At 37.8% G+C, this 26,680-nt stretch overlaps 1 protein-coding gene across 1 annotated transcript; it reads left to right on the top strand.

The window, feature by feature from the left end:
* The first annotated feature begins 1,507 nt into the window (after positions 1-1,507).
* LOC133333917 (histone acetyltransferase KAT7) lies at positions 1,508-26,680 on the top strand. The gene is made up of 6 exons (XM_061542231.1): positions 1,508-3,163; positions 3,235-3,607; positions 11,439-11,526; positions 26,018-26,175; positions 26,313-26,408; positions 26,502-26,680. The coding sequence occupies exons 1-6, from the start codon at positions 1,512-1,514 to the stop codon at positions 26,616-26,618; spliced, it is 2,484 nt and encodes an 827-aa protein (XP_061398215.1). The 5' UTR covers positions 1,508-1,511; the 3' UTR covers positions 26,619-26,680.

Here is a 26,680-nt window from a genome sequence, read left to right as displayed (position 1 = left end):
TTTTTTATTCGCAATATAAAATATATGTATGAAAGACTCTATAATTTCTCTTTAAATTTATTCGGAATAAATGCAACACAAACCTAAGTATCTATTTGAAATGGGGTTTTCATTTCAATTTATCTTAATTTTGTGATTTTAAACAACTTATACACAATAATAAAATATTTATCTATCATTCACTTAAATTCTGTTACAGAACAGCTCGACGTGTGTTCGATACACTTCTACCGTTGAAGTGAATGCGAAAACATGCCCGAATTTATGAAAGCAACTGTCCTATCACTTGATACTTGTCAGGCAAAGGAATAAATATTTTTTTTTTGAATAATCAAAAACGGGTAGACAAAGATTCGACCATAAAAGTAATTGGAAAACATATAAGTAAATGTTAATAAAATTCTAAATAGTTCGGTCGTCTGAAACGACCTCCTCTATGAGGTTTTATTTGGATTGAATTGACAATTTAAATCCACGGGATTTACTAAATTCACTACAATGTAAATATACTATAAGATAACTTTTACACCGAGTGTATTTTATTAAAAATTATGTCAAACAAATTACGGTTTCGTAAAACATGTGGTCAAAAAGTCAGAAAAACAGTTTTTATTTATTTATTTTTTTTTTTGGCAGTTAATGGAAGAATGTGTTGTTCTTAATTTACTTATTAATATTTATTTATACATTTGAAAAGTGTTGCCAGTTTTGTGGTCCATAATTTGTTTCGCTATTTAAATGTCATTTCGATGTAACTATTGCTTATATTTATGTTGCCATTTATACCCGTGATATTAGCATCATTATTTACGAATTCATATTGATGTATATAGCAGCTGATGGTTCTTAAATTGACATAATATTGATTCACGAATGTCGAATTGTTATCGATTTTTTCCGATCTGTTAATACCTAGTAAACTCGGTTGTTTGTTTTGATTCCTAATATTTATCAGTCATTTCTTTATACTATTCATTCTTGTTTATAGCTTTCACGGCGGATTGTCTGTTTAGGCTCTGTAGTTGAACAAGCGTGTTCCTTCAAGGAACTAGTACTTTTCTTAGTTAAGAAGATATTAAGTGCTTGTGTATCCGAGACATCAAATACATTTTTACAAATTAAGTCTTTTAAATCGAATACTTTGCGGAGGTATTTTGAATATTGATTATAATTACAAAAAATAAACAGAGGTTCTTCGGAGGAAATACACTATTAAAAAATAAAATTAAGCAATATAAATGAAAATGTCTGGAATTCTGTGGCGTTGTTAAGGATTTCTTAAAAATTTCTGAATGATTTTAAGTGAAAAATTTGTATGAATAAATTCACATATTCATCATACCTACTTAGGTACTGAACTAAGAAAATGTATTGAACAATAGACTTCAATCTAGTTCCTGTAGTTCCTTCGCGAAAACATCTCCATTGAACCAATGTATTCCGGAACAACATAAACGAAAGTAATCAAATCAAGAACAAATAAAACAAAGCAATTTTTCCACATATTTACCATGAATTCAAGCCGTTCTACATCCAGTTCATCGTCGGGTAGCACCTCTAGCAGTGGGAGCACCAGTTGCTCAGATACTACAGGTTCCTCTTCGGATACCGAAACTTCTTCAAGTGGACATGACAACAAACCTAAACTTCCCACAACAAGACGTAAAAGTTCCGAAAAAGGTACAGGAAATCAAAACGAAACGGACAGCAAGACACCATCTAAGGGCAATCCTCCCAGTAGCGGCGGTGGTGGTGCCAAATCGAATAAACCCTGTACGTATTCCAGTGACGAGGATACTCCACCAGCCAAGAAGCCAGTAAAGAGAACAAGCACAACAGCGACAACAACTACACCAACATCGAGTCAACAACGTAGAAAGAATTCGGGAACATTTACTCTGACAGCATCGAAATTGCAAACACAGGCGAATAAAACAACTGCTCCAACAGATGATGCTGGCAATAATGATAACAAGGCAAAGGCAGTCGTCCCAGATCAAAAAGAAAAGGCCCCAGCAGTGGCACAAAATAATCCTGAGAATCCAGAAAAACCCACATCTGGGGGTCCTGTCACAGCTAAACGTAAACCTGTTGAACCACCACCAACCAAAGCGGCTGCAAAAACAACCCATAGTACTAGTCCTCCCGAAACTATAGTCAAAGGTAAACAGCCACCATCCAAACGCAGTAATGGTCCCCCTCCCCAGAAGAGTACTCCACCAACGGCACGAAAAAAATGCTCCGACGAATCTGAATATGATAGCATTTCTGGATCAGACGATGAGACCAGCACCACTAGCAGTGAGACTGAAAGCAGTGACACATCCTATTCATCCAAAGCAGGCAGAGGTAAGCGAGCAAAAGCTCGAATTCAGGCGGCTAAAAACAAAAACGATCAATCGAATTCAGATGAGGGCGGTAAGGATGTAAAAAATAGAAAACTTACCCGATCATTGAGTAACAGGCGGTCCCAACAACAACTGAAATCATCGGCTGGTGCAGGACAATTTTGTACGGATAGTGAATCGGAAATGGTCAATGGGGAAGCTGGGAAAAGGGGACATTGCAAGACACCAACCAAAAAGGCCTACCTTGGTCTGGGTGGCAGTTTGAGTAAATGTACTGTAAAGAAAGAGGCCGGCAATAATGGTTTTGCTCACATGCCACGAGCGCCGTCTCCACCTCAACATGAGAAACGTTGTCCCGTTGAAGGCTGTGATTCTTCAGGCCATTTAAGTGGAAATTTGGATCGTCATTTTCTACCAGAAGCCTGCCCTATTTATCACAATATGTCTGTGTCCGAATGTAAAGAGCGAGCCAATGAACGCAAATTAAGGGAGGAGGCACGAGCTAAGTTTGCCTCAAATACAAATAATCTGGATGGACAGAAAGTGGTGCCCTTTTCCAAACATACACAAACGCCCGAACAAAGAGAATTCTATAATAAAATCAAGGAGTCTCGGGCACGCTTTAAACCCATCGCCGAAGCTGTGAATAGCGATAAAGTCAAATTGGAAAAAGATTGTAACGATGATGATCGTGAATCGAATTTGGTGGGCCTAGTGCCGGACTATGATTTGCAACTGTTTCGTGATGCTCAGGCTTTGGCCAGTGAAAAGATTGAAGAAGAAGTAAAAGACTTGCCCATTGGAAAGGGTATAAAGTGAGTAGTTGTTACATACATGCGAAATTAAAACAAAACATTTTATTACATTCCCTATTTTTAAATGGCAGATATATCACCATGGGAAAATACAAAATGAAAGTCTGGTATCAATCTCCCTATCCGGAAGATGTTTCGCGACTGCCACAAATGTATATTTGCGAATTTTGCTTGCGTTATCAAAAATCAGAGACTGGTATTAAACGTCATGCTCAAAAGTGTGTTTGGCGTCATCCGCCTGGCGACGAAATCTATCGCAAGGGCAAGTTGCAAGTGTGGCAGGTCGATGGAAAACGTCACAAACAATACTGTCAACATTTGTGTCTTTTGGCGAAATTCTTTTTGGATCACAAAACCCTTTACTATGATGTGGAACCATTCCTGTTCTATATAATGACACTAGCCGACAACGATGGATGTCATATCGTGGGATATTTCAGCAAAGTAAGTATTGTAATGTAGTCATTTTTAAACGAATCCCAAAAAATCATATTCATATCATATCACTATCACTTCAGTAGGAAGAGTAATCAGATTTGGTTGTATCCAAACTATTTATTTCATAATTTGTTGCAATCAAAAAATGTTTGGAAACCCTTGACATTTTGTATAGATTTTAATTTAGTTTATTTATTAATACATTAAAAAGGCTTCATAACAAAATTAGATAAGAAAATATTTATTGTTTTTTAAATAGGAGTATTCCATGTCGTTAAAAACAAATTTGACTATACTTAAAATTATGTAATATCATATACAGTTTCAGTATAACAATTTTGAGTTATACTGAAATGTTGCTATGTTTCTTTTTTTTTTTTGTATTTCCAAATGGTTGTTCAAATCCTCACAGATCATGAACTTTTATGATCATGAACTTCTTCTGCTTCGCCGAAACTTTGAGTGCAATATTACTTGGGCTGTGTTCGAAAAAACGGTACCCTAGAGTAATGTTCCGAAACACAAACATTAACAAATATTTTAGTGTTACACCGATAATCGTAGTTTTCCACAGGCAGGTACCTTAAATATCTTAGTCAGCCCAAAATATCGGAATACCTCAAAATCATAATATTCCACTTGTCGAAACTCTAAAAATTCCACCGGTCCACTTGCCGGAACCCCAAAAAGTTGATGGTATTTTCCCACACATATTTTTATTTCGATATATGGAGTAATATTAAATCTTTATCTTTTTCTCGATTACACTGTGCAACACAAAAAATAATTATCGCGAAATTCCAACAGATTATGAAAGAGGGGCTAAAAAAAGAAGACACGTGTATCGGCGTTTTAAAAGTTTACGTCGGGTGGTAACCAAAAAAGGCGGGGTAATATTCCCCCTTTTCAAGAATTTTGATCATTTTCGAATTATGATTTCTTGAAATCCTTGCATTATAGGTATATAGTGTCTTCGGCAATATTACTGATAAAATATCGAGGAATATTTTGGTCTGCAACTTTAACCCTCAACCGACTCATTAAAGGGGTCTTTTCGTTCCCCTTTTCCAGGAGTGATTGAAAACTCATTCAAAACGGAGTTAAAGCTGCTCAGAATATTCAGTTTTACTATAAATCTCAGAATAGACTAAAACTCAAAAATCAGCCTAAACGTCAAAAATCTTAAAAAAACAAAAACTCATTTTAGGGTTAATATCGTACTTATTACTAGTTTTTACCCATTTTTCTCACAAGATGTCGTTTTAGAAGGATAGTATAAGGGACAAAAATATTCTCCATCAATTTTTAGCATAAGTCACTGAACAAGAGAAATCTGTATATACAATGTATATACCGAATATATAGTCATACATTTTGAACCAAAAATTCAAAATGTTCTTGTATTTTTTTTTTTCAAAGACATTTCCCAGTATTTTTTTCGAAAAAGTGCATTAAAGTAACATGAAACTTAATTCTAGGTATATAATGTCAAAGAATAAAATATTCTACGTCAAAATCCATTTCAAGTCTCAGAATAAACTATATATTTATATTCAATAGTATATCTAAATCTGGGCAGATTTCAAAAAAACTTCACAGATGTACAGTTTACGCTGTGCAACATATTGTCTGAATCGGACAAATTTTGGGAGTTCGGTGCACCGTTCGAAGTTCGAACGCAAATATTAATATATATGGAAGCTATTTCTAAATCTGAACCGATTTTCTCCAATTTCAATAGGTTTCGTCCTTGAGCAAAATAAGTGACTTGTGCCAAATTTCAGAGGCTCCAGAGGCCTCAATTATGACCCAAACATCGCTAAATTTTACACGGTGAAGGTGATCGGGCCAAAGAATAAGCATGCCTGTTTTGAAAGGATCGGTCAATATTTAGCGGGTCAAATGGACCCTGACTTTTGTGTGAAAAATTACAAAATGTGTATTCTATAGGCATAGACTTGAGAAGATGATAGTATATCCAAGAGGAGTAGTTGACCTATAAATTGTTACCAATTATATTGTCGTATGTACTCGGGTGTGGGAGTTCCACTGGAGGCATAAAATTTTTTAAATGTTATAATTATAGCCGAACATCACAACACACGGCGAAGGGAATACGGATAAGTTATTAGAAGGGCTTTACTGAATATTAGTAATATTCGGAAAATATGTCAGTGTAAGGAAGAGGTGCTGTTGACCTCTAATCGGACAAGAGGGTGCAACTATCACGAAATATTGTCCAGGCTAGGAATAAAAAAATCGCAGAAAGTTAGAGTGCCGTGGTAGTTGTGTAAAGTATCGTATGGTCAGTTCCGTTCGACTATACTGCTATATTTTTGTACATAGTATGTTTATTGTCAATTAACATTTACATTTTATATAAATTTAAAGTGAATACGGCACAAATATTCTTATCTATTCTAAAATCGGCTCCGAAAAACAACAAAATATGGACTACATCAAAAGCTACCAAATTTTCTTACAAATACTAAAAGGACTAACTAACATATAGTAGTTATTTCAGAAATACTATTTCATTATCTTCATTAGGCTGCTCTTACACTTACGATAACATATTTATTTAAATATTAAAAAAAAATAATAAAATAAAAGTCTATCACTATATCATATACTCCTAATGCCAAATCATTTATTATATTTTTTATAAATTATTATTATTTTTTACAACAACAACTAACTAAATCTACCTTCCTTTTCTTCTTTTCTTTTGTAGAGTTTGGTGAGTGTTTGAAAATTTGTGACTATGTGAATTAAAAAAAGAGTCCTGCTTGGATTTCCCACCCATTTGATGAGGTTGCTTGGTTGGTCGCGCGGTCTTACAATGTTTGCACCACAGACACACGCACACTTAACAATGGCACTGAATGCGATTTTGTTGTTGCTGTCATCGCCGCCGTTCTCGTCGTCGTCCTATGTTGTGCTGTGTGTATTCCTCTAGTGCGTTCTTGACCATACCCAAAAATATTCGATTAACATACCAAGTAAGAGTTAAGTAGTTTAGTCTGGAGTAGTCTTGTATCTTTTTTTTGTATACATACATACATCCAGACATGTATGTATATGAATGCATATTTATGTATATGTATACCAATCTGTATGTATGCACATACAGATGTATGTATATAGAATTTATGTTCTAAAGTTTTGTTTTTTTTTATGGATTCATTTTGTCTATGTGCAAAAATTTGTTGTTGTTGTCTGTCTGACTACAATGTCTATATTAATATGTACAATATATACATATTTACATTCAATGTTTGTATGTATATGTATGTGCGAATGAACAAAAAAAATGCATGTTTTACACTTCCCAAAAATGTAAAACCTTTTGTTTGAAGTACTTTAACCTAACTGCCAACAGCTGTACACCAAAAAAAAAAAAAAAAAACAGCAACAAAAATATAGGAGACATATCCACCCAGATATACAGCACAAAATTGTTGTTGTAGGACTTGCAAAATGCTGATTTTTTTCCAAAAAAAAGAGGTAAAAAACAAAAAAGGAACTGCAAAACACAGAGGAGAGAAATACACAGACGCCAAAAAAATAAGGTAGGGCAGGGCAATGTAGTGTAATGAAATGTGGCCCTCAAAGGGACGATGCCGTCAACAACAACAATGAATGAATCAACGACATGGAATACAGAACAGACTGGGTTTGTGTTACAAATTGCGCATGTCGTGCCGTTGACTTTTCAGTTCTACCCTCCATACCAGCCAGTACTTCAGTCATCATCAACAACATCATCATCATCGTCGTCGCACAGCACATATTTACGTACATAACAACTGTCTAGGATTTTTGCAACAGAACAAAAAATATGAACGCATTCGCACAAACACACACAGCGGCACATTCATTCACTCCTCTGTGTGAAGTGGTTAAACCCGTCTAGTACTTTAATCAGGCAATGCTCATAACAACAACAACAGCAGCAGAACTGTATTTAAATTACATATTAATTTTTAATATTTAAATACTACAAATAGAGAATTGAAATTGAACTAAAATTTGAATTGTAAGGTACGATGGAGTAATAACTCTATTTTATTTCAGTTTTAAATATAGTGTTGGGTTATATACATATTTATATATTATATTTTTTGGTAATATTGGTACGTGTTTAATCAAGTAGTCTGGGTGGGTAATATGGGTGTAGATAACATAGTTGTTGGAATTTTATTCTTATCATTTGGTCCTTTGTCTGCCGCGCATACATTTATCTTGATTTGGTTTGGGCTGTAAAGTTCATCCTTAGTAAATGATTGTGCGTAGTCGGCGACATTTGCTCTTTGGTATTGCTGCAAACGTAATGAGGTCGTGGACCTTTATAGCCATTTTAGGGTATGCAAACAAAGACATGCATGATATGTCTCCAGTGTCTCCTCCTCCCATACTGCACCGACAAATTTTATGGCAGGGTTTTTTATAAGCGCGTTGGAAATCGAATTACTGCTATTATATCGAAATTGGACTTAACAGGATTCGGGATTTACTATTTTTTATACAATATTGAATCTAAAAATTAATTTAAGGGATCTACGTCTAATTTGATGTAAAAATGGTTAAAAACAGGTAGAGGCAAAAGTTGTTTTGGTTATGTTTGTGTTTCACTTGATTTGTAAATGAGCCACACATTTCAAGGTCTTCATGTCAAGTAGGAGTTTACTATTAATATTTATTCCAGTCTCAATACGGATTCAGTAATATCCAATTATAGGATTGCTGGACTCGAGATTCTGTATAGTCTGACATATAATGTATTTAGCTTCACAGTAATATTTATACAAAGGCGAATATTGTATGCCATCAAATTTGTATACCCTCAGCCTTATGACTAATGAGTGTATATACATTTTGAGAAGGTGAAAATGTTCCTCATCGAAATATTGGTTTTAGACCCCACGTTTCTTTGGACCAAATCTGTTTCAGAAAATTTGGAGTCGAATTACAAATGCCCGCCCGTCCGTTGTCGGTCTATCTGTCTGTCTGGCTCGTGCGCACGATAACTCTCGAATGAATCAACCGTTTTCGTCCCATCTCGTTCCCAAACTAAGTTTAACTTCAAAGATGGGGAATATCGTTCCACTCCTTCTGGTACCTACACCACCCCCCCAAAAAAAAAATGGTTAAAATTGTGCTTAAAATTAATTTTATAATATCATGAACCAAACATATCCAACCTATTATCTTTATTAAGCCAAGATCAAGTCCAAAGATATGGGACCCATTGGCCCACTCTTTCTGGTACCTCCCCCACAAATGGTCGACATTTTCAATTTTTTAAGTCCAATATCAGGCGAATGGAATGTCCGATATGAACCAAACATTGCACCCACTCCTTCTGGTACCTCCCCCACAAATGGTGGACATTTTCAATATTTTTAAGACCAATGGAATGTCCGATATGAACCAAACATTATCTTTATGAAGTCTATATTAAGTTCGAAGAAGGGACCTATTGGTCCACTCCTTCTGGACCTTCCCCACAAATGGTCAAAATTTTCAATATTAGTAAATCCAATATCAAGCGAATGGAATGTCTAACAACCTATTATCTTTACCAAGAATAGATCAATTTTGAAGATGGGACCCATCGGTCCACTCCTTCTGGTACCTCCCCCACAAATGGTCAACATTTTAATTATTTATAAATGCAATATTAGGCGAATGGAATGTCAGATTTTTCTTTGCCGAGTCTGAATTGGGGAGCCCGTAGCCCACTTGTTCCTGTACCTCCCTCAGAAATGATCAATTCTTTATTAAATTTGATCCACATTAAATCGGAAACCTCTTTGATAAAAACATATTTCTTATATAAAGTTAATAATAAAATTTGTGTGTAAAAACTCCGCAAACCATAGGCTGGGGCTATATATCTGGGTAAAACCGACTGACACCTTTTTACTTGTTATAAAGCATATTTTTGAGGACAATTTCAATATATGTCGTTCCGGATAAAATAAAATCTTCTTCATACCACTTAAAAATTTCGTTAACTGAACTTTGTAAGCAATATATGCAACATGTAAATGTGACAGCTTTCGATATACCAGTTAATTTAAAATAACACATCTTTTTGGAAAACAATATTCATTATTTGATATTTTTCTTATCGCCAAGTATCTTGACAAATATCGATCGTCTGGCATTAATTCAACTCTATTCATGATCAACATTGGCATTCCAATTATTCGAAATGTCAGCCTAAAAATATGATTTTCAATATAAAAATTCGATGGGAGCTTAAGCATTACCTTTACTTTTCAAACATATACATCTGGAGTTAACGTCGTCCTCTACAATATGGATGTGAAAACCAGCAGATGGCCCCATTCCCCTCCCAAGTTTATTTATTTACAAAGATCGACGTTGGGGAAGATATAATTTATTTGGCAATGTGTACTGTAAAAACTTACATACACACATACATATGCAAGTGGTTACTCATACGACATGGGGTACTATATAATACCCCACATGGTACACATGGGTTTGAGTGTGGTGGATATTACTATAATGTCGTTTGTATATCTAATAAAGTGATGAAATTGTTGTTATTCTACTTTGCTGCTACAAAAGTTGTCGAAGTGCTGTTTTCATTGTTGTTGTTGCTGTTGTTGTTAATAATAATGCAGATAGTTTCATATGTACTTACTATATGTGTGCTTACTTGCTCCTTAGCTATATACACATGCCACCACACACACATACATATATACCAAGTTGTAGGGAGTACTATTAGTAGCAGTTGTAGTAGAATATGCATTCCTGCGATTCCATTTTTTTCTAATGCAGTCTGCCCAGCTTCAAAACATTTCGATTTGTCTGTAATCGGGAATACAACAAACAAAACACCACAACCATCCGCAACACTGACTGACAGGAGGCAACAGCAGCAGCCAAACACCCATCAGCAATAAAACCGGCAACAACTATACAAAGATGCTGGCTGGATGGCTGTTGTCCTTTAAAGTTTCATGTCTGGGTATGTCTGCCGCCTGGCTGTCTGTCCCTTTTATGTGTCTGCATCCTTTTTATGTACAATTTATGTATTATTCTGCGCACATTTATTTACAAAAGTTTCTCTGCGTCGGTACTACGAGAAGAAGGTGGAGGAGGACGACGACGACGACAGTACATACGTGAATGAATGGCTGGCTGGTTGACTGTCTGCATGGATGAATAGATGGATGGACGATGAAGGCGTCTAATGTGGAATGAGGTTGATGATGGGTACACCCAGACACATCGTCATCAACATCATCATCATCACTTTGCCAAAACGACAAGAAGATACATTTTAAAGGCACGGTCATTGAACTTCCGAAAATTGTATTTAAAAATTGTGGTAAGGTTATGTAGGATGACAAATGCTTTGTCTGGATGTGAAGGTGAATCATTCTTCGATCTCAAATTCATGTAATGACTACTTGGCTGGGTAATCGTTTCTCGTTTTCACGTGTTTTATTACTTATTATCACTGAAGGATCAAAAACACAATTAAACAAGATTGTGAAAATAAAAAAATGTTTAATGAATATCGGAAAGATGAGCATCTTATATATTGTAGGTATAAATTTTCATAACCTCTCATTATGAATAATATATATAATATAAGATATACAATATAATATTAATACTGAACAGGAACTATCTAACTATTTTTTTTTAGATTCAGATCAAAACAGAACATTTAAAACGCAGGTGACAGACAGCGAATTAAAAATCAGCACCTCAATTTGCAAAAAAAAAAAATGAAATATGTAAACTTGTGTTTTGTGTAATAATAATTTATTTGGACTTTCAATTTCAGGAGAAAAATTCATTTTATAACGTATCCTGTATACTCACCCTGCCGCCATATCAAAGGAAAGGTTATGGAAGATTACTCATTGACTTTAGTAAGTACCAAAAACAATTTTTTATATTAACATAAATATTAATAAATATTAATTGTAGACTTATAAGCTACAATTCTACATTTTATTTAGGCGTGAAAATAATATCACGATTCTATAAAGATTTAATGCTGGCAATCTATAATGAAAAGTTTAAGGTAGGTTATTCGTAAAGATTGTGGAGGTAATCGTCTAAAAAGCTATTTTTGGTTCGTATATAAAAATTGCCTTCCTGCTTGAAAAAATCGTTTCGGTTAGTGCTAAAAATGTTGTTATATATGTATTTATCGTTTATAAGCGCTAACTTACTTAGCTGGCTTGTGACAGAACATTTGTTCCATAAGCCAAGCTTAAAAAAGATTTCCTTTCCAGGCGCGACGGTCTTGTGCGCAGCTCTTCCAATTTGAAAGACCATGTTTCGAGATGTTCTCTTTCATTTGATCTTTCCATTTAATTCGCAGCCTTCCCCTTCTGCGTGAACCATCAGTAGGCTCGCTTTTATATGCCTTTTGTGCTGGGATATCCTCATCCCTACTCACAACATGACTTAGCCAACGTAGTCGTTGTAACTCGATATGTCTGACTATGTCGATGTCCGAGAAAAGTGGGAAAACACATGGTTCATATGACGGCGATATTCACCGTCAACGCAACGCATCGGCCAATAGATCTTTAGGAGAATTTTTCTCTCATACACTCCTTGCGTAATTACCTATGATTCATATCCATATAAAAGCACGGGTAGTATCAGCGTCTTGTATAGTGTGAGTTTGGTCTGGGTGGACGTTGTTTCTAAACTGTCTACTTATACCATAGTAGCATCTGCTGACCAACACTATTCTCCTCCGAATTTCAAAACAGATGCCATGAATGTTATTTATGGCGGTACTAAGGTATATAAAATCTTAGACTACCTCGATGCTGTAGTTCTCAAGTCAACTGGACGTCTTGGGCGTTGATACCATCAGCTTGGTCTTCTCGCCATTTACTGCCAGACCCACATTGACATACTCCTTCTCAGTTTGATCAAAGGCGGCTGTTACTGCTCGCAATGTTCGACCCATTATGTCGATGTCATTGGCGTAGACGAGTAACATCTGTTTTGTGGTGTACAAAGTGACATTCCTGTTCACCTTTGCCTCCCGTATGATCTTTTACAGCAGGATGTTAAAAATATCACACTACAATTATCACCTTGTCTGAATCCTCGTTCGGTATTAAAGAGCTCCGATAGGTCCTTTCCGACTTTAACTGCTGACCATGTGCCAGCACTTTATATGCGATATTAAGAAGACTTATTCCTTTATTGTTGCCACAATCGTCTTGCCTGCTTTTTTGTGCACGGGACACAGGATGCTGAGGTTCCAATCATTGGACATGCATTCCTCTAGACAAATTGTGCTAATCAGCTGGTGCATGTTCCTGACCAGCATCTGGCCACCGGTGTTGAATAGTTCGGCTGGAAATCCATCGGCACCTGCTGCTTTATTGTTCTTCAGCCGATTTATTGCTATTCTGACCTCATGGCTTGGCTAGGTGGTATACAATCTAATCCGTCATCTCTTATTGGCTCTGGGGTAACTTCTTCACCGCCACTATTTCATGCCAGAAGCTTTCTGTACCAAAGCCTTCGGTTTCGTGTTTTGTTCGTTGCGTCTCGATTCGCTCCCGCTCACGTTTTTCTTGTTCTTTTTTCTTTATTCTGAAAATATAAGCGCTAATAATCATTCAAATACAGATGTGCATACAAACGATATGTACTGTATAACACTTGGCCCAGGATGTCTATATTCTAATCACCCGAGAGCGATGTCTATATTCTATAGAAAGAGCGAACATATCTACTGTAAAGTAACCATCCTGTCATTAATATTTGCTTTCGATTGTTTTAATGGACTAGTAAATTAACATAAACTATTAATAAGGGTTTTACCTTGGTCAGAAGCTGTTGTAAATCTCTACCAGGAGGTTTTTCATCCTCTAAGAATACGAAATACCAAATTGCAGACACTCATGTTGGAAAGTGCATCTAGGAACTTCACCATACCGAAAATGGACAACAAAGAGCACTTCGATGGGAAAATGTGTCGAAATCGTCAATATTCCGGAAAATTTTGTGGCTACGTTATATGGTGGCTATACCAAAACGTGGACCTACTTATCCAATTGTTAACACCAAACATTATAAGAGTAGTATCATATGTATGCAAATTTCATTTCATTGCGAGCCCTATTTTTTGATTTCAACAGAGAGGCGTACATGTTGAAACCACTTTTATTCCAATGAAGAATATATATCGTTTTTGGGATCTTCCATGAATATTTACAGGTTTTGAAAACGCAATAACGAATTGGATATACACTCCTCCTAATGGTGGAGGCCGGACTCGTCGATGAAAGAATATACTCTTCTAGCAATGGGTCCATTCAGCTCGACCCTTGAAGCCTCCTAGGCTCGTTCATTAAAGATTCTCTTCAGTTCCTCCTCAAAAGACTGCCTTCAGCTTCTCTATGAAATACCCCATTCACATCCTTCTCGTTCGGTCAAGATATACTGAACAAAACTTAAAACCCTACCTTACATTTTTGGAGATCAGACCTTTGTGTTTAGTTGTCTATGTTCCTAAGTATACATACATATATACACACATATATGTGTGTGTATGTATCTCCTCCAAAAAATCCGATTCTAAAAATAAATATTTTTCGTGAAAATTTATTGCAAACAATTAAAAATGCCTTGCAATCACTCAGTCAGTTAGTCTTTCATTCATTTGTTCGTCTGTCTGTCTGTGTGTTGTGTTGTACGTACGTGTGTTTGTTTGTTTATTCGTTTCATTCATTCCACCGCCATCAAATTCTGTTATATTTTTCTTTGCTTTTTCGTTTCTCATTTGATATTGCTGCTTGCTTGCCTCGTGTATGAATGAGTGTTCGAATGTAGACATGTCTGTGGCATAACGTATACCTTTCCGTATTAATGCCTGCAGACAAAGCCAGACAGTTTAAGAGCTATTCTCAGCCATTAGAAACGGAGCGGGAGATTGGGGCAGGCCAGGAAACCAAGAAATAATAATAAGACCAACAACAACGACAGCAGCGAGGAAAATCAAACAATGAAAATTATGGAAGAAAGCAATGCAAACTAACTACCCTGGGCGAAAACAATACATACAGACATTTTGGCCAATATGAGAAGTGGTCAAGCAAAGCGTGGCGACTAGACATCCAGACTTAGCAGCAGTCCTCAGACCACACACATACACTCATTCGCATACATCGCAAAACCCCCCATCGTTCGAAACAAAACAAAGGGAGAAACTTTTTAAGTGACATTGACCTTAGACGACATTGCCTGTTTATTTGTTGTTGTTGTTGTGGTTGTTGCAGCAACGATTGCATGTACCGGGAATACCACACAAAGCAAAATAAAGAATAGCAACAGCAGTAGCAGCGGTCGTCAGTCGATTGTTCGTTCGGCAAAAGAATATTTTGCTCGCCCATTGTGTGTATGCATGTGCCGGGAGTGCGTTCTCAACTCATATGGGTAGCTCGGCGAGCTGCCCAGCCAGCCAGCTAGCTAGGAAATTTCACAAAAATATGCTATGAACACAACAAACTAAGAATTTGACAATGATTTTGCCTAACATCGTCATAAGTGGTAGCGACGATAGTAGCCATCGGTGAAAACCCGAAAAAGTATCGGCGACGTTTTGTGGCCGGCCATTCATGAATTTTTGGGTTTGGGTTCGCTGGTGCATCGGCTGTGCTGTTCTGTGCTGTGAGGGGTGGGTTGGTGTTGCAATAATTTGACAACAACAAAAATTGAATTGTTTATTTGCCGCTTGGTTGATATTCGTGGCGAAAATTCGCAGTGTTCGAGCACATTGTACACTGACTGCAATGCATTCGTGTTGCTAACCGCTAACCGTTGATGTTCAGACGTGCAGACATGTGTGTATATGGGAGGGAGGGAGGTAGGTAGTGAATGGGTGTGTGAGTGCTGAGGCATGCAATGAATTGAAGAGGTAGGTGTTTAGGGAGGGGTGTTACTATCAGACAATACACAAAAATGCATATATATATATATATATATATATTTAGTCAAAGAAACCCAGACAGAGAACTATTGATCTCAGTTCCTGGAATAATCTGTACGATATATCTATACGAAAAAATGCAACTCTATACCCAATTATTTTATTTGCAAGTAAAATATATTGTGTTTTCTTGAGATATAAACTAATTATAGAGGGATATATTTGCAGAATTTTTGTAATACAAATAGTTCTAGGGAGTTGTCGTAACTAATTTGTATTAACTGATTCTTGAAAAAATACACGAGTCTACATAAATTCGCCAAAATCGGAAATTATCTAATGATCTATTAATAGTCGCCGTCAAATATCCTTCCTATTGCAAGGTAGGCACTGAAAAATACATACGGCAAACATTGCTCCGAGTCGGAATTAACTTATCGTAGAGATGTCTCGCAGCACCCACTTTCGCAGAAAATTCTAATGTCCAAATATTCTTGAGTACCTGCTACTCCAAATAGTGGATTGCTTCACATTCAATTTTACTGCAAGATCGCTGCAAACCATTTCGGTTTCGTCCTCTATGATACCGACTATTGGTTGATTTTCCAGGAACAGTGTCCGTAAACGTTTTATCAAATCATTTTTGATATAGTTACTTAGGCTTGTCGCAGAACATTTGTTTCGTAAAATAGATATCCAGGTGCGTCGGCCTTTTGCACATTTCTTCCAATTTAAAAGACCCTGTTCGGCAATGTTGTCTTCTACTTGATATTTCCATCTAAATTGTGGCCTTCCCCTTCTGCGTGAACCATCAGCTGCCTCGCTTTTATATGCCTTTTGTGCTGGGGCAACCCTTATCCATTCTTACAACGTGGCCTAGCCAACGTAGTCGCAGTAGTTCGATACGTCTGACTATGTTGATGTCCGAAAATAGATGAAGCTCATGGTTCATTCGACGGCGATATTCACCGTCGATATAGATCGGTTCATAGATCTTCCGGAGAATTTTTCTCTCAAACACTCCAAGAGCTGCCTCATCTGCTTGCCCATGCTTCAGAGGGTAGTATCAGCGTCTTGTAGAGTGTGATTTTGGTAGGGCGAGAGGAAGCATTGTTTCAGAATTGCTTACTTAGAACATAGTAGCATCTGTTGGCCAACACTATCCTTCTCCGAACTTCAAAACAGATGTCATTAGAGTAATTTATGGCAAGACCAAGGTATATAAAATCTTTGACTACATCGACGCTGTACTTCTCATGTTCCAAAGTTGGTCCGAGCCTACTGGTAGTCTTGCGCGTTGGAACTATCAGCTTAGGCTTCTCGCCATTTTGGCAGATTCATTCTCAATGTGTTCAAAGGTGGCTGTTACCGCTCGCAATGTTCGACCCATTATGTCGATGTCATCGGTGTAGGCGGGTAACATATGCTGGTTTGTGTACAGAGTGCCATTTCTGTTGACATTTGCTTCTCCGATGACCTTTTCCAACATGATGTTAAACAGTTCACACGACAAACTGTGACCTTGTCTGAATCCTTGAGAGGTCCTTTCCGACTTTAACTACTGACCTTGTGCCAGTTAAAGTTATCCTGTATAGCCGTATTAATTTTTCAGGAATGCCGAACGCAGGGCTATGAACGGATAGGGCTATCGAATTCGGCTTTATAGTCGATGAATGGGTGGAATGTGTCGATGTGTTTTTCGTGGGCCTTTTCCAGGATCTGGCGCAATGGTGGATTTGCCAGGCCTAAAGCCGCATTGGTATGGTCCAATAATATCATAGACCATTGGCTTCAGTCTTTCACACAACACACTGGATAGCACTTTATATGCGATGGCAAGGATACTTTTTTTCTTGTCTCCTTTTTGTTCACGGGACACAGGATGCTGGGGTTCCAATCATTAGGCATGCATTCCTCTAGCCAAGTTGTACAAATGAGCTGATGCATGCTCCTGACCAGCATCTGACCACCGGTCTTAAATAGTTCTGCTAGTAATCCATCGGCACTTACTGCTTTATTATTATTCAGCCGATTAATTGCTACTCTGACCTCATCTTGGCTAGGTGGTATACACTCTACACCGTCATCTCTTATTGGTTCTGGGGTATCTTCTTCACCGCCACTATTTGATACCAGAATCTTTTCAAAATGCTCCTTCCAGATCCTCAGCACGCTATCTGTATCTGTCACCAGTTTTCCATCTTCATAAAAACGTTGTTCGATATATCCCATTTTCTTACATACAATTACAATTTTGTTCGAAATTTCAAAGACCTTTCTCAAATATTGCGAGTTCTAACATGTGATTTTTTCTGATCAAGATTATGAATACTTTGTGGGGTTTACGACGAATATTTCGAATATTTGTTTATTTATTTTTTTATAATAATTTCCCTCTGGTTTTCTGAAAACTACTAATTCATTTGACTCTTCATCTCTCTCCCTCTCCCATAGCATTAAAGTATCACATCTGTCTCGTTTATTGAAGGACTAACTTTACAATATTAGTTTCTTTCTTTCCATGAAAAACAAATTAATAAAAAAATCAGTTTTTTGTTTGCTTCCCAATGTCTAGTCTAGGCAGACACCTCTAATAGGGCATGTACCTTGGAGAACATTTGTTCATATGTAACTGGCAATTTTCGAAGGAAACATGAAAATAACACTGTTTTTTGCAGATATTGCTTTACGGAATGTGTCTGAAAACATACATATATTTTTAATGCGTGTCCTTATGTCTACACAAACACACTCACTCACTTCCATTCATTCATATGCCGTCGCCGCCGCCGACAACGGAATATGTATGTGTATATAGTATGTATATTACTAGCAACAAAGGTCAGGATAGGTCATAATGAAAAGGCGTCGACCATGTTGCATAGTGTTGTGGCAAAAATGCATTTCAACTTATCAACGAAGGAATTCGGTTTGATGCAAATGTATGTTGGAAATGTTGAGGATCTGGCATCAAATAATTAACGACGAAGAAGATACGCAAGAACAAATTAGAGAGCACGATATAGATTGTATACCACCTAGCCAAGATGAGAATATCAATTAGTCGGCTGAAGTCCTGGCAAATCTACTATAGAACAGATTTTCACACTGCGTCAAATTCTGGAAAAGACCCACGAAAAAAACACACCGACACATTCCACCTTTTTGTCGACTACAAAGCCACATTCGACACCCCAATCCACTCAGAAGTGTTTAAAGTCATGTCTGCGTTTGGCAAAATTAACTAACACAAGGTCAGCAGTTAAACCTTAGAAACGAATTGAGAAGGAGTTTGCCAAAGTGGGACTGGCAGTAAATGGTGTGAAGACCAAGCTGATGGCACCAACGCGCAAGACGTCCATTAGACTCGGACCAACTGTTGAACTTGAAAACTACTAGTGAACGATTTGTATACCTTGGTACCGCCATAAATAAAACTAACTATATCAAATTTGAAGAAGGATTTGGAGAAGGATAGTGTTGGCTTACAAATGCTACTATGGTCTGAGTAAGCAATTCAGAAACAATGCTACCTATCGCCAGAACAAACACACAATCTACAAGACGCTGATACCACCCGTGCTGTTGTATGGACCAGAAGCATGGGTACTTGCGCAAGCAGATGGGCCGATCTGCATCGGCGGTGAATATCGCCTTCGAATGAATCATAAGTTTTACCATCTATTCTCGCACATCGACATAGCCGACGTATCGAGCTGCAGCGACTACGTTGGCTAAGTCATAATGCGAGAATGGATGAGGATACCCCAGCACAAAAAGGCTTATAATAGGAAGCCAACTGATGGTCCACGCAGAAGGGGAAGGCCACAAATCCGATGGAAAAATCAAGTGGAAAATAACATTTCGGAACATGATCTTTCAAATTGGATGAGCTGTGCACAAGACCGACGCACCTGCAAATCTTTTTTAAGCTTGACTTATGGAACAAATGTTCTGTTACAAGCCAGCTAAGTAATTAAAATATAATACAATACAATCATAGGCCATTTCGCCATTTACATCAAATCGGAGCTATATCAAAATCTGTACCGATTTCATCGAAACTTCGCACACATCATTATAGACTTAATACGGTTTGGCATTCCCAATTTCCCATATATTTATGGGAGCTACATATGAATCTGAAGCGATTTTAACAAAAAAAAAAAATGGCACAGATCATTCTAGACCATTTATGCAAAAAAGTAGTACGATAGCGGTGATGGCTAAACACCTTTTCTCGCTTTTTCTCCTTTGGTCAGTCATTTTAGATTATGGTCTCTCTCTCACTCTCTCCCAAATTTACTCTCAATATAGTTCTGTTCAACGCTGTTCTACACTCAATTTAATATGCTATGCCCAATTTGGTGTAAATCGAAAGAAATATAAGTGCGTTGGTGCCCCATTTACATAAAATCGGACGAACATATATGTATATGTGAGCTGTATCGCTGTGCAATTTATTTATTTATTTTTTTTTTTTTTTTTTGTGAATTGGATGAACTATTGTGGAATCGGGCAAATCTATATATGAGAGCTCTATCTAAATCTGAACCGATATTCAAATAAGTGGGCTGTGCCAAATATCATCCTTTTCGGACCTGTACTTGTTTACAATTTAACAGGGGCGATGCAGAAAGTGGTTCGATGCATATTCTCACAAGGAACCATGGGTCTATCTTATTTAAACTAGTTTAAAAATATCCCCTTAAGCTTGTCTATGCTCTTCTCTTAAAGCTTCTCTATAGAGACTATATTTACGACGTCTAAAACTACTTCCTTTAGATCATCTATAAAAATTCCCTGAAATTCGTCCATAAAGCTCATCCAGAAATAATTTCTTTGGCTTGTATTCTCTTTCTCTCTCGATCGTTGATCTCTTGTATATATTCATGTGAATAGTGGCGTATGCGTAATACATATCTCAACAATAATACGCTACCATGTATTTTGTGTAACCACCGAACATGGGACCAAACAATTCATATACCAATATCCTGCCTACACATAAACCCGAATACACATTATCACGGAAATCCGATTTCTATTTTAGCTTATCCGTGTAACACCAGTACGTTTGTGTGTGTGGGACAACACTTGCTTCCATGGATCGATAAAATTGTCTCGACGTTTCTTCCCATTCTTATGCACTCAACAGCAATAACAACATCAACAACAGCAGTACTCAGTCAGTGCCCATTGCATAGGAATCGCAAATAGAAAACACGAAGCGAAAAAATGCAGCCAGGAAAAATGATGGCAACGTTGACGTTACTCCCTGGTTGTTGTCGCTGTTGTTGTTGCTGTGGGTATTATTGTTTTTAACGTTTATATGGTAACGCACAAGGACTATACGTCGCGACACGCTGTCGTAGAGGAATATGGCTTTGGTGATTATGGCCAGGTGGGTGGTTGGTTGGTGGATGTGTTTTGTCATGGCTGAATGTGTGTGCGTAGATTTTAGCCCTAACCAAAAAGGTAAAGGTGGGCAACGTAAAGCGCCCACAATTTCACTGTCTACGTTTTACAAATTTCATTCAACCCCTTGGATGGGCGCTTGTAACAGTAATTTGCTGAAAATGAAATGAGCTCCGAGGTGGTTCTGTAGAATTTTAGACGCCATCGAATTTTATAGCAATAAACAAATAAAATCATAAGCTGTTATATGCCGGCGACAGCGGCGGCTACTGGCGCTTTTAAATGACGACGGGCATTATTGGCTGAATGGGCGGTGGAGGTCAGCCAAACGCAGAGAGAGAGAGAGAGAGTACAAACGCGTGAGAATAAACATACGAAAATTAATCGGCTCGAAAACGAACTTAACAACCCTTCGAAAGGAAATCATTTGCCGGCAACCTGCATAGCAATGATGACGGCGGCGACAGTCAATGGAGTTCCCCGTAAGTCCATCCACATTTTGGTTAGCTTGTTGTTGTTTAGGTTGACTGTGGGTCTCTGTTGCAATGGTTGACTGAATAGATGGATGGTTGACTGTCTGGCTGGCTGGCTACTTTAAACATTGTAGCACATAATGTGAAAGTTGTACTCGTAGACTGCCTGCATTGAGCGATGGCCCCGAACGGCAACGGCACAATATGTGTGTGTGTGAGAGGACGTCTGGCACCGGGCAAAGCCCGGCAGTTGTTTGCTCTCACCGTCGTCTAGAACAAGAGAAACAACTGAAAGTTGTTACTCCTCGTTTATAGGGTTGAATGGACTGAAGTTAAACTTGGTTCTTCTTATTATTGAAGATGTCGTTGTTGTTGTTAAAATTAGTATTATTTTTTTATTGTTGTCGTAGGCTTAGTCACAGATATCAGTGATGATGTGGACCGTGGTAACCGTATAAGGTATATTTGTGGCTGGGAATGATTTCTTGTGCGAAATCAAGAGATTCCAGGAGCAATGAACCTATATATTCTAGGCACAATCGATGGGATGGAGGGCGATCGGAACACATGTCTCATATAAAATTTATAGAAGCTATTTAAAGGGTGTCTCTTTCATAGACCAGATCTGAAGAGAGTTTTCCTTACAGCAACTGATATTTTTTCACAAACGAGATAAAGGGAGTCTTTTTAAGAGATGAGCTCAAAAGAATCTTCTGCAGATGATCTCGAGAATCTTTCAAATACTAATCTTTTTTCATAGGCGAGCACAAGACTTTTTTGATAAACGAGCTTGAATAGAGTCTTATAAACAACCAGAATCGACATAATCAGAACGATATTCGGTAGTATTTCTAGGCAAGCCGTAAGGAGATTCTTTGTTGGTCTAAAAGTCGTCGTGAAGATAACCTCTCGACGATACTATTATAAAGCCATTCAATATCTCATTAAATCCAATGCTAATAGAGAGGACCAATTTGAGTCGACAAGTTAAAGACACAGTCAGAATGAGTAATCATCAACCATCACCAACCGACCGACCGGCCGACTGACTAAACTGAATACAAGAACGAAAGATAGTAGCAGTGGCATGCAGTCAAAGAGTTTTGTTGTTTTTGCTGTTGTTCGCTCACTTTTTACCATTATGTTGTAAGAGTGTCAGTGTGTGTTCTGCCAAAAGAAGAGGTCATTTGCAGTTTATTTCATTTCTTCTCATACTTTCTGCCGTTTCTCAGTTCTCAACAACAACAAAAACAATGAAGTCATAGTAGAAGAATGGCGACTACAACGGCGGTGGTGGTGATGGTGTTGTTGTTACTGTCTAGACAAGTGAACAATTTTTTTGTTCTCTTCTTCTACTTTAGCAATAATAACAACAATACCGGTGCTGATGATTATGATGATGACGGCGTCTACGACAAAAACAACAACAACGATGGCGACGACGACGATGGATAACAATGCACATTTTTTGGCTTTGCGTTTGTTCCGCCACCGAATCCGCCATTGTTTGATTTAATCAGAGTATAAAAATATTATTAAAGTCTAAAATTAATCTCTTGGCTAAAAATAGTTCCCTGACAAAAAAAAAAAGAAAAACAGTATGGGGTTTATCCCATTCATAGTGTGTTCCCAATGAGCAATAGACACAAACATAATGGGTTTTTTTCTATAAAGACGACATTTTTGTATTAATAAGTTTTACAGACATCAATGTATACAGGTCCTTAAGATATCCTTTTACAAGTACTTACTTACTTAGCTGGCTTATGACTGAACATTTGTCGGTCTTGTGCGCAGGTCTTCCAGACACTGTTCCGAGATCTTGTCTTCCACTTAATCTTTTCATCGGATTCGTGGCCTTACCCTTCTGCGTGAACCATCAGTTGATTTGCCCCTTTTGCCCTTTTGTGCTGGGGAATCCTCATCCGTTCTCACAACATGACCTAACCAACGTGGTCGCTGTAGCTCGATACGTCTGACTATGTCGATGTCCGAGAATAGATGGTACAACTCATGGTTCATTCGACGGCGATATTCAGCGTCGACGCCGATCAGCGGAAATTTTTTTCTAAAACACTGTAAGAACTGCCTCATCTGCTTGCGCAAATACCCATTCTTGTGATCCACGGGTAATATCAACGTCTTGTAGAGTGTGACTTTGGTCTGGCAAGAGCTGGCCTTGTTTCTGAATTGCTTACTTTGACCATAGTAGCATCTGTTGACCAACACTCCGAATTTAAAAACTGATGTCATTAGTTTTATTTATGGCGGAACCAATGTATATAAAATAGTTGACTATCTTGAAGCTGTAGTTCTAAAGTTCCACAGTTGGTCCGAGCCTACTGCACGTCTTGGGTGTTGATAACATCAGCTTGGTGTTCTCGCCATTTACTGCCAGTCCCACTGTGGCAGCCTCCTTCTTAATTTGTTCAAGGTGGCTGTTACTGCTCGCATGTGGCTGTTACACAACATGTGTTGTTTGATGTACAGAGTGCCATTTCTGTTCACCTTTGCCTCTCGTATGACCTTTTCCAGTAGGATGTTAAAAATATCACACGACAAACTATCACCTTGTCTGAAGCCTCGTTCGGCATTAAAGGGCTCCGAGAGGTACTTTCCGACTTTAACTGCTTACCTTTTGTCAGTTAAAGTTATCTTGTATAGCCGTATCAATTTTACAGGAATGCTGAACGGAGGTATGGCTTTCAGCACCTTTGATCGGATATAAAGCCGCATACGACAGTGCAATGTGTCGATGTGTTTATCGTGGGTCTTTTTCGGGATTTAGCGCAAAGTGAAAATCTGGTCAGTGGTGGATTTGCCAGGCCTGAAACCGCATTGGTATGATCGAATAATGACATTGACCATTGGTTTCAGTGGTTCACACTGTACACATGATAGCACCTTATATGCGATGGGAAGGATACCTATTATTCTATAGTTACCACATATCGTCACAGGATGCTGAGGTTGGTAAAATTTCCGGGCGCGCTCTGCTTTTTCATAGTGACAGGGGTTTTCCGAATGTGGGCAACTAACCCATTTTTATGCCCTACACAACTATGTTGTCAGGGTATTATAGCTTTGTGCAGCTCCAAGAGTTTGTAACGCCGCGAAATATTGGTCCTAGACCCACCTTTAAATATACCGATCGTCACATCTCGACTAGCAGAGTCGGTCTAGACATGTGTGTCTGTCTCTCCGTCCGTCCGTCTGTCCATTATAATTTGTAAACACGATACAGGCCACAGTTATGGACCAATCTTCACGAAATTTTGCATGTAGGATGGGTTCTGGCTAATGAAGACCCCTATTGTTTTTGGTAAAGATTGGTTAATATTTAGAGGATGAAATGGACCAAATACTAAATTTTTGTCGGGTTTTCTGGTCGCTCCAGAGGCCGCAATTATTGCCCGAACATCATGAAATTTTACATCGGGCCAAAGAAAAAGCATGCCTGTTTTGATAAAGATCGGTCAATATTTAGCGGGCCAAATGGACCCTGACTGAAAATGGCATATATATATAGTCCTGAAGGATATAGACCCGAGAAGTTTATAGTATATCCAAGAGGAGTGATTGACCTTTAGATTGATACCAAATATATTGTCGTATGTACTCGGATGTGTGAGTTACACTTAAATATTTACAAGTGCTTACGTATTCATATAGTATTAAGTAACCCATTCCCACACTAGAAGGCGGAAATATAGCGCTGATCGCTTTGAAATTTTCCTTGAGGTTCCAGTTATGGTCAAGGACAACACCTATAATTTTCGGTGATGATGAGATACAAATTTTGGGATGAATGAAACGAATATCACAACACAACCCAAAGTGAATGTTATCTGGACAAGTAATTAGAAGGGTTGTACTGAATATTACTAATATCTGATGACCTCTAGTCGGTCAAGAGGGTGCAAATATCACGAAATGTTGCCCAAGCTCAGAATATAGAACCACAGAAAGTTATATTTTCGTGGAAGTTGTGTAGGGTATCATATGGTCGGCCCCGTCCGACTATACTGCTCCGCTCATTGGTTTTATAGTTCTTATGGCTGAACTCGCGGCACATATCAGCTCACTTTTTGAACGGATGATGAAAGTAGCTACCTTAGGTGACACCGCGTGGAGGTCAGTGTTCACAATTAAGATGAAAGTGAGACGCGTGGAGGTCAGTGTCCACAATTAAGATGAAAGTGAGACCAAGATAAGCCTGGGCTTCGCCATGTTAAAGCCAATCAGAGCTGTTGCTTGGTATCTATAAAGTTTTCAAAAGTGTAATTTTTCTATCTATAATTTGATGCTTTGTTTTCATATAGGGCTTTGTTTTCTCGGCGGATAAAACCCCCTAAGCTTCCGAGACACTTTAGGTATTCCGAATGACGGGGACTTTATATTTTTCTTTCAATATCATAAGTCTTTATAGAAGAGGATTTTTAAAACTTTATTGACGACCTGATGAAAGTCTATCAAGATGACCACAATGGCATATTTTAACATTTGAAAAAGAGATTTATTTTTGCAAAATTTTTGATTGTTCATACCTTTCTATCATTACAGGTTACCTTCTGACCCGCGTTGAGGGTAAAATTGGTTCACCTGAAAAACCGCTTTCCGATTTGGGCTTAATATCGTATCGTTCCTATTGGAAAGATGTACTTCTGGAGTATCTATGTAATCGAACGGGAAATACGCTTAGCATTAAGGATGTGTCACAGGTAAGAAAAATAAACGGCAGACAATGATGAAGAAGATAACAACAACAACAAACAAAGTGATAATTTCAACATCAACCACAACAGCGGCATTTAATTTTAAATACAAACACAACTCATTGATTCATTATAAATTCTAGGAAATGGCCATATATTCATATGACATTGTCAGCACTTTGCAAGCTCTGGGTATGATGAAGTACTGGAAAGGCAAGCATATTGTACTCAAGAAACAGGTAATACTCACACTCTTTAATTGTGAAACGATTGAAGTGGAGGTGGAAACTCAAACTGAATCAATTATTTTTTGCTTTGTTTGTCCATTGCAGGATGTCTTGGATGATTATGAGGAACGCATCAAACGGCGTGGCACTTTCCCCAAAATCGATGAAAGCTGTTTACGTTGGATTCCCTTTGTGCCGGCACAAAACAATAGCTCCCCCTGAAAAAGGGTTATACCTAACTATGATTAAGACTTTACTGTGACTATTACACAGTGCTACATGAT

This window comes from Musca vetustissima, unplaced genomic scaffold, assembly GCF_032173495.1.
Source record: "Musca vetustissima isolate MV318-11 ecotype Yass unplaced genomic scaffold, APGP_CSIRO_Mvet_v1 utg1463, whole genome shotgun sequence".
Lineage (NCBI taxonomy): Eukaryota > Metazoa > Arthropoda > Insecta > Diptera > Muscidae > Musca > Musca vetustissima.
The sequence above is the reverse complement of the archived record's forward strand: the minus strand, read 5'-3'. Positions and strand labels throughout refer to the sequence as shown.